This window comes from Cetorhinus maximus, chromosome 6 (assembly GCF_964194155.1).
Source record: "Cetorhinus maximus chromosome 6, sCetMax3.hap1.1, whole genome shotgun sequence".
NCBI lineage: Eukaryota > Metazoa > Chordata > Chondrichthyes > Lamniformes > Cetorhinidae > Cetorhinus > Cetorhinus maximus.
In genome coordinates this window covers 14286086-14298080 of record NC_135884.1, presented here as the reverse complement: position 1 = coordinate 14298080, position 11995 = coordinate 14286086, and the positions used below count along the sequence as shown (strand labels likewise).

Sequence of the window (11995 nt, the reverse complement as noted above, 5' to 3'; positions counted from 1 at the left end):
GTTGTTTTTTCGAAGCAGTCCAACTTGCACAGTTACATACTAGCATTATGGATGGATATATCATGGTGGGTTTTTCGATGATGATTTCATTATGAAGCTGACGCCATCATCAAGTTGCCTTGTGTGATCTCAGTTCATTTTCTTGAATTGGGAAACGCCAAGCAAAGAGCGGGAAGTTGATTCGCACTCATCCCTTCACCGGAACAGCTCAGAAATCAGTTTCTAAGTATTTGGGAGTAGCGGGTATTTTATCCCCCCCAACCCTCCAGTGGGAGAGAACTTGACCTCCACTCAAGAGGCTGAAATTGGGACCTCAGCACCATGGGAATCTTAAGCTGAGGATCCAGTGATTAGTCTTGTTTAAGTTTGCCCTGTTGTTGGCAATGCTGGGTAGAATTGATTTGCTTGTTTAGTGTGTCCTGGAGGTTTTTCCCTTGTGTGATTGGATGGTGCTCTTCAGGGATTATCTTTCTAGAACTAGCAATTTCTGGGTCAATTGTGCTACTGGTTGGACAGTTCGTGGACAGTTTGTGTTTCTATGAACAATAGACATTTCAGGTCTTCCATAAAAGTCACCAACCTGGTTATTGTTTCATTCAAGGTTTGCTGATCTTACTGTGTGTGTTGTGTTATATTTGGTACTAGGCAAAAATTTGGCAGATGGAGTATAATGTGGGAAAATGTGAGGTTGTCCACTTTGGCAGGAAGAATAGGAAATTGATAGAAATTTAAATGGAGAGAGACTGCAGAATGCTATGGCACAGAGGGATCTGGGTGTCCTTGTACATGAATCAGAAAACGTTAGCATGCAATTACAGCAAGTAATTGGGGGGACAAACAGAATGTTGGCCTTTATTGCAAGGGGGATGGAGTATAAAAGTAAGGAAGTCTTGCTTCAGCTGTCTAGGGCATTGGTGACACTGCACCTAGAATAATGTGTACAAAGGAAGGATATACTTGCATTGGAAGCAGCTCAAAGAAGGTTCACTAGGCTGATTCCTGCAATGAAGGGGTTATCTTATGAGCAAAGGTTGAGAGCTTAGGCCTATACTCATTGGAGCTTAGAAGAATGAGAGGTGATCTCATTGAAACAAGGGGCTTGGCAGGGTAGATACTGAGAGGAAATTTCCCCTTGTGGGGGAATCTAGAACTAGGGGACTCAGTTTAAAAATAAGGGGTCTCCCATTTAAGACAGAGATGAGGATTTTCTTCTCTTAGAGGCTCATTAGCCTTTGGAATTCTCTTCCCCAGAGAGTAGTGGAGGTTGGATCATTGAATATATTCAAGGTTGAGTTAGATTTTTGATCTACAAAGGCATCAAGGGGTAATGGGGGCAGGCAGGAAAGTGGAGTGAAGGCCATAAGCAGATCAGCCATGATCTTATTAAATGGGGCCAAGGCTTAAGGGGCTGAGTGACTTACTCCTGCTCTTATCTATTATCATCTTATGATCTCCAGTTCAGATCCGTAGAGCACATGATTTTAAAGTGTTCTTACTGGAACTTCCCCAATGGTAGTTAACTAGCTGGGAACTACATGGTGGGGGTGTGGCACATGACAGGTCAGTACATTCTCAGGTTCGATGCTGATAAATGTGCTAAATCTTCTGATCTTAGAGGATTCTGGGATGGGGCTACAATTGGCCTTAACGTCCTTATAACTTGTGCATCATCTGTATTCCCTTCAAAAGGTGATTGCATAAGTGTATTCATTGGAAAGAGTGGAGTGAGAAAAGGCCAACTTTTTTCTATTCAATCATGGGTCTTCGCTGGCTAGGCCAGCATTTATTGCCCTTCCCTAATTGCCTTGAGAAAGTGGCAGTGAGCTGCCTTCTTGAACCGCTGCAGTCCATGTGGTGTAGGTACACCCACAGTGCTGTTAGGGAGGGAGTTCCAGGATTTTGACCCAGTGACAGTGAAGGAATGGTGATATATTTCCAAGTCAGGATGGGGAGTGGCTTGGAGGGGAACTTCCAGGTGGTGGTGTTCCTATGTATCTGCTGCCTTTGTCCTTCTAGATGGTAGTGGTTGTGGGTTTGGAAGGTGCTGCCCAAGGAGGATTGATGAGCTCCTGCAGTGCATCTTGTAGATGGTAGGCACTGTTGCAACTGTGCATCGGTGGTGGAGGGAGTGAGTGTTTGTGGATGTGGTGTCAATCAAGCAGGCCGCTTTGTCCTGGATGGTGTCAATCTTCGAGTGTTGTTGGAGCTGCACTCACCTAGGCAAGTGGAGAGTATTCCATCACACTCCTGACTTGTACCTTGTAGATGGTGGACAGGTTTTGGGGATTCAGGAGGTGAATTACTCGCCACAGAATTCCTAGCTCTGACCTGCTCTTGTAGCAAAGTATTTATATGGCTAGTCCAGTTCTGTTTCTGGTCAATGGTAACTCCCAGGATGTTGATAATGGGGGATTCAGTGATTCTAATGCCATTGAATATCAAGGGGCGATGGTTGGATTCTCTCTTGTTGGGGATGGTCATTGCCTGGCACTAGTGTGGCGCGAATGTTATTTGCCACTTGTCAGCCTAAACCTGGATATTGTCCAGGTCTTGCTGCACATGAACATGGACTGCTTCAGTATCTGAGGAGTCGCGAATGGTGCTGAACATTGTGCAATCATCAGTAAACATCCCCACTTCTGACCTTATGATGGAAGGAAGGACATTGATGAAGCAGCTGAAGATGGTTGGGCCGAGGACACTACCCTGATGAACTCCATCAGTGATGTCCCTTCTTGCAATATTGGAAATTGCAGCCAAAGTGGGAGTTGGAGGTAACTCCCGAGTCTCTCGACTAGGAAGAGGGGAAAAAAGTCAATTGGCTTTCCTTTGGTACATGCGTCTACCAATATCAGATTGTAAGGGCACTGCCTTTGACTGTGACTCTGTCCACAGTTATAAAGTTTGCTTCCACTCTGTTTAGACAAGTGACAAATGGCTACTTGGGTGGTGGATAGCAGAGAGGGCTCAACATTTGTGAAACTGTATACAGTAGAAATTGCTCTCATGTTAAAGTCTGGAGGGGAGACATTTTTTGTGCAGGAGAGAAGTAGTTCATTGACTCTACTGGACATTTTACTAAGAAACAATAGTGGACCATATCATTGAGATCTTGTCAACTCACCTGTTTAAAAAATAATAATTGGAGTCCTCAAACACAGTGTACATTAAAGAGATGAGCCAGTGTTTATTTGGTTTGATTTCATCCACAGGATATCTGTGTTCTTTTACTCCAGTAACTGTGTCGTGTTGTGTCAGCTGCACAAAACATGAATGACAAATACACTCAAGAACTTTTCTTATTTAGATTTACAATTATTTACATATAACAGAATATATGTTCACTGACATTTGAGCCAAGTTTAATAAAGTTATTAAAAATAAACTTGCTTCCTTTAAAAAAAACAACAAAAATGAGAAGCCAAGTTAAGTGACATCACAGAATATATTATATACCATTACTGGAGAAATGCACCATCAGAAGGAATTGTTTTTGCACACTTTCCAGCACACAATTTAGATTTTTTTTTTAATATTCTTTTAATAAAAGTAACAGCAACAACAACAAAAAGTTTTTTTTAAAAAAAACACGACTTTAACAAATTATACAACCTTTTCTTCCAAAGCTATTTAATTTATAAGGATAAAAGTAAAAACAAAGAACAGTCTGAGGTGTAGACCATCGTTAACTATTAATGCATTCTAATATAAAATACAATGCAAGTTTTTAAAAAAAAAAATCTACAGATGAGACTGAATAATTGTTAAAGGAGATCTCTATTCACCTGAATTGAGGTGTAATACTTAATACACTTGCTGGTGTTGTCTCTCAGGTATCTCCTATGATGTTGGTTAGAAGTTCCCATATCATTATGTTTAGTACAATGCATTGCATACTTTGTGAAGGATGTTGCCAATGAGAAGAGTCAGGAAGGTGATCAGAGAAAGGTGTAATTTAATAACATGGCTGAGGAACAGAGTGTAGTGAATGGCATCCACACGCTATTGAAATGCTCCAAAGTAAGTTGTGCCTTTTATTCAGCATAAGAGATAGTTACAAGCAAAACTTTTGTACTGAACACCTTTCCCCTCTAATGGGAACTTTAGCTATGGCACCTCGCCTCGCCTCCCATTCATTGTACCACTGGAACAAAATCTTATGATCACATGGAGACCGTGGGTTTAGCCCCAAACAATCAGGCCCATGGCGTCCTGATGCACTCTTGCTGTAACTCCGGTGGGAGTGGGGTAGAGGGCTGCAAAGTCCCCGGGAGCAATTGAGTCTACCCCAAATGAGGCAGTGATGTAAGAATGGAAATGGGAGCATTGTAGGTGGTGATAGTGTGTGGGCAAAGTGGGGATGGGGGTGGCTGCTGATGACCAGCCCTGCACTTCCTATGACCCCAGCATGTATCACAGGCTGGTATAATGAATGGGACCAGGTATAACTGCTCTGCCTGAAAGGCAGATATGGGGTCCACCTTCGGGATCCAGGATTGAGACATGATCTGGATAAATTAAGGTTTTCCTTAAATAATGTGGATTATCTGATTGACCTTCTTACCAAGGGAGGTGATGGACCATTTGAAGGATGTTTCAGGCGGGTGGTGGGGGATGTGGTGGAGAATACCGTGGAACTGATATTGTCAGGGACAAGATGCCCAAGATGTGTGCTTAGTGACGTTTGCACCCACCCAGCATTGTTATATTATGGAATGTCCTCTGACACCACATAACTATCCCATTACTTAATTGGGCCATGAATTCTCATCCCCAAAATAACTGTCCCCTTGTTGCCTCCATCTTGAAACACAGGAAGAAACATTAACTGAGAGACACGTTGCCAAGTGTACAACCATCATCCTTTACAACCCTTAAGGTTATGCAGCAATTCAAGGGAATACCATTCCTCTTTAAGTACCTATATATCATACATAATGTCATGGGGACTTGGTTGTAAGTACAAGGAAGTTGAATTATCATACTATATACAGCCTACAATAAATACTGTCTGTTGTAAGGGAAGTTATACTTTATATTAAAGAAATTCTATTATCTCAGAACTTCATGTCTGCTGCAGAGGGGATGGATGGTGATTTCTGCGGTTTCGCGGCTTTTTCTGTTCCCTGATGGGCTTCACCTTGAGCTGCTTGTTCAAGTTTTCCTTTAGAATGTTGGCGGGGCGCTGCCAGTAATCCTCGCAGTACTGGTTGATGAGCCCCATTTCTGGTTGACTCAACAGCTGGAGCAGGTCCTTGTACTCTGGTTTCGGGGTCCTGGAGGTGCCTGGGCTGCCCACCTGCAAGTTGGCCACGCCCGGCGAGAGGCCGCCTTGTGAGAGTACCACGTTGACTGTTTCGTTGTTCAGGACCCGGAGGTGCACCCGGGCCAGTGCGTGCTTGAAGTTGTTCTCCGTGGAGGTGCACTGATACATCCCAGCGTCCGTCATCTGGAGGGATCGAAGGAGAAGACCTTGGTCTGTCTTGAGGATCCGTTCGTCTACTTTAATCTAAGGAACAGGAAAAGGGAGGGGGAAAAAAACAGCCGTAAATGGCAGCTTAATTAAGTCTGTCAGTAAATGTATCCTCATCGCGCCATCGGTGCTTTATTGAAAAGCATGGAATTCAAGTTTAATATGGCTTCATCCTAGCTGAGAGCATTAACCATTAAAATGATTCCACTTCTATTTTAACTTTAAAATATGTTTATTAAGTGGTTGCTGAAGGAGGTCTTGTGGCACAGTGGGTCACATCCCTGCTAGAGGTTGGATCCATTGGCACACATTGTCAGATTCCTGGACAGGGAGGCACCTTTGGCCTGGGCCTTTGTCCTGTCAGTGCTAAACAGAACTCAAGACAACAGCACACAGACCAACATGATTCAACCTCCCAGACAAGAGAGCAGGCCAGTGTGCGATGGTGTTGTTAATGAGCCCTATTATCTCGGCATCAGGGAGTGTGTCCAGGTCTTTCTCACTTCTAACAGCAGCTAAAATGAGCCTGATCCAAAATCTCTGGGGAAAAACTACTTGCTGATCACCTGGTGGGGTAAATTTGTGCTGAAATGACCAAAACATCTGAAGCACCACACAATTTATTCCTTGGTTATGAGGATAGGAACATAGGAGCAGGAGTAGGCAATTCAGCCCCTTGATACTGCTCCGCCATTCAACTAGATCATGGCTGATCTTCCATTTCAACACCACTTTCCTGTGCTATCCCCACACCCCTTGATGTCATTAGTATCTGGAAATCTATCGATTTCTCTCTTGAACATGCTTAATGACTGAGCTTCCACAGCCCCCTTGGACAGAGAATTCTAAAGATTCACCACTCTCTGAGTGAAGAAATTCCTCCTCATCTCAGTCCTAACTGGCTTAATTGCCCCTTATTTTGAGACTGTGTTCCCTGCTTCTAGACCCCACCCCCCAGCACCACCTCCAGCCAGGGGAAACATCATTTATGCATCTACCCTGTTTAGACCCTTAGGAATTTTGTAAGTCTCATTGAGATCACCTCTCATTCTTCTATTCTCTAGACAATACAGCCTTGTCTCCTCAATCTCTCCTCATAGGACAGTCCATCCATCCCAGGGATTAGTCTGGTGATCCTCCGTTGCATTCCCTCTATGAAAAATACAAGCTCTGGTGTGGGCTTAGCATGCAAGTAATTAAGAAGGCAAATGGAATGCTATCCTTTATTACAAGAGGAATTGAACAAAGAGTAAGGACGTTATGCTTCAGTTATGAAGGCATTGGTGAGACCACATTTCGAATAGTGTGTGTTGTTTTGGTCACCATATTTAAATAAGGATGTAAATGTGTTGGAGGCGGTTCAGAGGAGGTTTACTAGATTGATACCTGGAATAAGCGAGTTGTCTTATGAGGAAAGGTTAGACAGACCGGGCTTGTTTCCACTGGAGTTCAGAAGAGTGAGGAGTGACTTGATTGAAGTATATAAGATCCTGAACGGCCTTGACAAGGTGGACGTGGAAAGAATGTTTCCTCTTGTGGGTGAGTCCAGAACTAGGGGGCACTGTTTTAAAATTAGGGGTCGCCCTTTTAGGATGGTGATGCGGAGAAATTTTTTTCTCTCAGAGGGTTGTGCGACTTTGGAACTCTCTGCCTCAGAATGGGGTGGAGGTGGGGCCATTGAATATTTTTAAGGTGGAGGTAGATAGATTCTTGTTAGGCAAGGGAATCAAAGGTTATTGGGGGGTAGATGGGAATGTGGAATGCAAAACACAAACAGATCAGCCCTGATCTTATTGAATGGCGGAACAGGCTCGAGGGGCCGAATGGCCTACTTCTGCTCCTAATTCGTATGCTTGTATGGGTTGCAGACAGGATGTGTGACATTCACTGAGGCATCTATCACGTAATAATGTTCAGCTCTGCTAAGCTGTGAAACAGGATGGAGCCAACAAAGTAGAAAGCTGTTAGCCTGCAAGTTAGCTGCTCCCAATTATAGTTCCCCTACAGATAGCAGCACTTCAAGCTTTAGTGCCTCTTGAGATATCAGTCTAATAATAGATAAAACCACTCCCAATTATAACTCCCTCTTCAGATAGCACTCCCTTTCTAACAGCACTGTGAGTGTACTTACACCATATGGACTGCAGCGGTTCAAGCAGGCAGCTCACCACCGCCTTCTCAAGGGCAATTAACGATTGGCAATAAATGCTGCCCTAGCCAACGACGCCCACATCCCATGAATGAATTTAAAAAAAAAAGCTCCCAATTATAACTCACCCTTCAGAGAGCACCACTTCTAATCACAGTGCCTCTTCAGAGAGACCACTCCCAATTATACTGCCCCTACAGATAGCACCATTTCGAGCTCTAATGCCCCTTCAGACAGCAGCACTCCCATTTATAGTTCCCCCTTAGGCACCATTACCAGCTCGCACTAGGTCCAGCTACAATGCTACATCATCCTCTTTTATTCTTTCACTGATATGGCAAGGACTGCACTTATTTCCCATCCCTAATAGCCCTTGAGAAGGGTGGTGAGCCACCTTCTCATCAGCTGAATGGCTTGCTAGTCCATTTCGGAAGGCAGTTGAGAGTTTGCCACTTTGCTGTGGATCTGGTGCCACACATGGGCTAGACCGGGTAAGGATGCAAGATTTCCTTCCCTAAAGGACATTAGTGAACCAGATTGTGTTTTTTTTTATGGCCATCCCATAGTTTCTTGGCTGTAATTATTGAGACCAGCTGTTTTTAATTCCAGATTTGTAATTAACTGAATTTAAAATCCCTAGCTGACGTGGTGGGATTTGAAATCACACCTCCAGTTTATTAGTCCAAATCTCTGCGTTGCTATCCAGTAACGTCCACTATGCGATCATACCACTAATTTAGCTCTCCTAGCTACCTCCTTGGATAGCAGCACTGGTTTATTGCTTAGTGCAGAAGGTGCAGCATGCAGACAAACCCTTGATATTGTTCTCTTGGGCAGGGTGCTAAATTTTGCTACCTACAAACAAGCAATGCCCCTTTAACTTGTGTACACCTGATGAACAAATATTGTATGTCACTTCCACAACGGGCTAACTCTTGTGAAGATCCTCTGGTGATGTTAACAGTATGCTGTGGGAAGTTGCACACAAGTAGCACTGTGGGTGTACCTACACCACATGGACTGCAACAGTTCAGGAAGACAGCTCACCACCACCTTCTCAAGGGCAACTAGGGATGGGCAATAAATGCTGGCCCAGCCAGTGAAGACCACATCCCGTGAATGAATAAAAACAAAACTTGGCTTTGCTGTGAATGAGTTAAGCTCTGTGCAATGAGCACTACAAAATCTAGGGACCAAAAGCAAAAAAAAACGTTAAAGTCTTCTCATTTAACCAAGACCCTTCCTGCCAGTGCTGCGTACAACCCGGTACTTGACATTGGCTTTGGTTGACAATTAGGATAAGCAACACCCTTTTCATGAGAAAGGAAGTGTTCACAGCTTCACTACTGAGATGACTCACTTCCCAGCAGCTGAGGGCTGCTCGCTTCTTGAGCCAAAAGTGCTTGGATGAGAAGTTTATACATCAGCACAGGAGGCCTGCGTCAACTGGGGTGGTCCTGCTTCCTGGCATTGGTGATGGCTGCTAAGTAGAGTTTCTGTTCTGCAGTGTGTTTTGGGTAGGGGGTGGGGGGTGGGGTTGGTGTTTGGTGGAAATGGAGGAATTTTGTCACAACTAAAAGTGAAGGATGGTTATTCATTGATATTTGCTAACCTGGTGACAGTATAAGGCAAGTCTAGCTCAGGTACTGCATGGATTAGATGCAGACAAATGTTATCAATGCTGCCTTAAAAGGTACCTGAACCCCAATCACTAACTAGCAGCCCAAAACAGCATCAGTGTGGTCGTTTCCTATTGGGCACTAGAATGACTGTGGTAAAGAAAGAACTCATATCTATATAGCACCCCTCACAGCCTCAAAGTCCTGAAACACTTTACAGACGATTAAGTATTTTGAAAAGTAACACTGTGATAATCTTCAAGTGTACATTGTGACATTCTAGATTCCAGATCCGGTCAACCTAAGATCCTCAATTATCCAAGTGCCAATTATCTACCAGAACTTTCATGTGTCAAGACCTCATGTAAGACATTGCCTCACTGCACCTCCAACCACCAAACTCATCTTTCCGATATAAACTTAACGTCAAAATTCAAGATACACATTGGGCGATATTTAATCGAGGTGACGGGGGTCTTGCTGACTGGCTCCCCAGCTGCTGGGAGCCCCACATTGCCTCTTTTGGGGAAGGCCTGCCAAATTAAGTGCTGAGCAGGCACTAAGCGGCCAGCGATGGGCCTTCCCCAGGATTATAAGGACCCATCACAGAATTGTTACAGTGCAGGAGGCCATTCGGCCCATCATATCTGCGCCGGCTCTCTGAATGAGCAAACCCTTTAGTGCCGTCTCCCTGCCTTTTCCCCCTAATCCTGCACATTCTTCCTTTTCAGATCACGGTCTAATTCCCTTTTGAGTGCCTCGATCGAACTTGCCTCCACCACTCTCTCAGGCTGTGTATTCCAGACCCTAGCCACTCATTGTGTGAAAGTTTTTCCCTCATGTCGCTTTTGTTACTTTTGTCATTATTTTAAATCTGTGCCCTTCTCGTTCTCGATCCTTTCACGAGTGGGAACAGTTTCTCCCTATCTAAAACAAAAACAGAATTACCTGGAAAAACTCAGCAGGTCTGGCAGCATCGGCGGAGAAGAAAAGAGTCGACGTTTCGAGTCCTCATGACCCTTCAGCAGGTCAGTTCTGCTGAAGGGTCATGAGGACTCGAAACGTCGACTCTTTTCTTCTCCGCCGATGCTGCCAGACCTGCTGAGTTTTTCCAGGTAATTCTGTTTTTGGTTTGGATTTCCAGCATCCGCAGTAGTTTTTTGTTTGTTTCTCCCTATCTACTCTGCCCAGACCCCTCATGGACAATCAAATCTCCTCTCAGCCTTTTCTTCTTCAAGGAAAACAGTCCCAACTTCTCCAATCTATCGTAATGGAAGTTCCTCATCCTCAGGAACCACTCTCGTGAATCTTTTCTGCACTTTCTCCAAAGCCTTCATGTCCTTCCTAGAGCATGGCACCCAGATGAGGGCGCAATACTCCAGCTGAGGCCAAATTAACAAAACATAACAACATAACATAACCTCCTTGCTCCTGAACTCTAAAAGCCCTGTTAATAAAGCCTAGGATACTCTATGCTTTATTTCTCAACCTGCCCTGACCCCAGGGAGCCTGAAAGCAACCCCGACAGGATTTGTTTCTGAAGAAGAGTCATACGGACTCGAAACGTTAACTCTGTTTTTCTCTCCACAGATGCTGTTAGACCTGCTGAGTTTTTCCAGCATTTTCTGTGTTTGGTCAAATTTCCAGCCAAATAAGGCCCGCCCCAGGGTGACGCACACCCGGAAGCGCTGTGCGCTCCCTGTGCGGGCAGTGGTGGGGGGGGTCCCTGAGTCGGGACATGTGCATTAATTTCAATAAAAAGTTTTGAGAAAATTTCAAATTTTTCATGAAACCTCATCCCGCCCGTGGATGAGGTTCCGTGAAAAACGTGAAGGCCGCCTGGGCTCTTCGCCTGCCCCCCCACCACCCCGCCAACCTGAAGGTTGGACAGGCAGCTCCGTTAATTATTTTAATTGTTAGTTACATGGCCTTAATAGGCCTTTGACAGTTTGGCGGGCACGCTGAAAATCTAAATGATGTGCGGCAAGGTCGGTACACACGCCCGACGTCACCCCACGCGGGCACCGCCCCCCCCCCCCCGCTTACCGAGCCGAAGACTCTCCCCATGGAAACATTCAAGGGAAAACCCCCAGGACATGAGGGAGAAATAGGTCGATAGGATGAGATGAAGTAAAGTGGGAGAAGGCTTTTATAGAATCAAAGAACGTCTATGACACAGAAAGAGGCCACTTGGCCCATCGTGTCAGTGCCAGCCGACAAACAAGCCACCCAGCCTAATCCCACTTTCCAGCATTTGGTCCATAGTCCTGCAGGTTACGGCACTTGAGGTGCATATCCAGACACCTTTTAAATAAGTTGAGGGTTTCTGCCTCTACCACCCTTTCAGGCAGTGAGTTCCAGCTCCCTACCACCGTCTGGGTGAAAAATGTTTTCCTCATCTCCCCTCTAACCTTCTAGCAACCAATTTTAATCTATGCCCCCTAGTCACTGATATCTCTGCTAATGTAAATAGACCCTTCCCATCTATACTATCTCAGGCCCCTCACAATTTTCTACATCTCAATTAAATCTCCCTCAGCCTCCTCTGTTCCAAGGAGAACAACCCCAGCCTATCCCATCTTTCCTCATAGCTGCAATTTTCCAGCCCTGCAACATCCTCATAAATCTCCTCTGTACCCTCTCTAGTGCAATTACATCCTTTCTGTAATGAAGTGACCAGAACTGCACACAGTACTCAAGTTGTGGTCTAACTAATGTGGAGCATAAAGACCAGCATTGAACAGTTGGGCCAAA

The 11995-nt window shown here is 44.8% G+C and overlaps 1 protein-coding gene across 5 annotated transcripts in view; it reads right to left on the bottom strand.

Moving 5' to 3' along the window:
- Positions 1–3163: 3163 nt before the first annotated feature.
- Positions 3164–11995, bottom strand: part of sema3fb (sema domain, immunoglobulin domain (Ig), short basic domain, secreted, (semaphorin) 3Fb) — a 257881-nt gene continuing 249049 nt past the window's right edge. For 4 of the 5 annotated variants that reach the window (XM_078543213.1, XM_078543212.1, XM_078543215.1 and 1 more), the window contains one exon: positions 3164–5509. In XM_078543213.1, coding sequence (XP_078399339.1) covers positions 5066–5509 — 444 coding nt within the window. In that variant the 3' untranslated portion in view covers positions 3164–5065. The remainder of the gene's footprint in view (positions 5510–11995) is intronic. The other variant, XM_078543216.1, reaches the window with a different exon arrangement.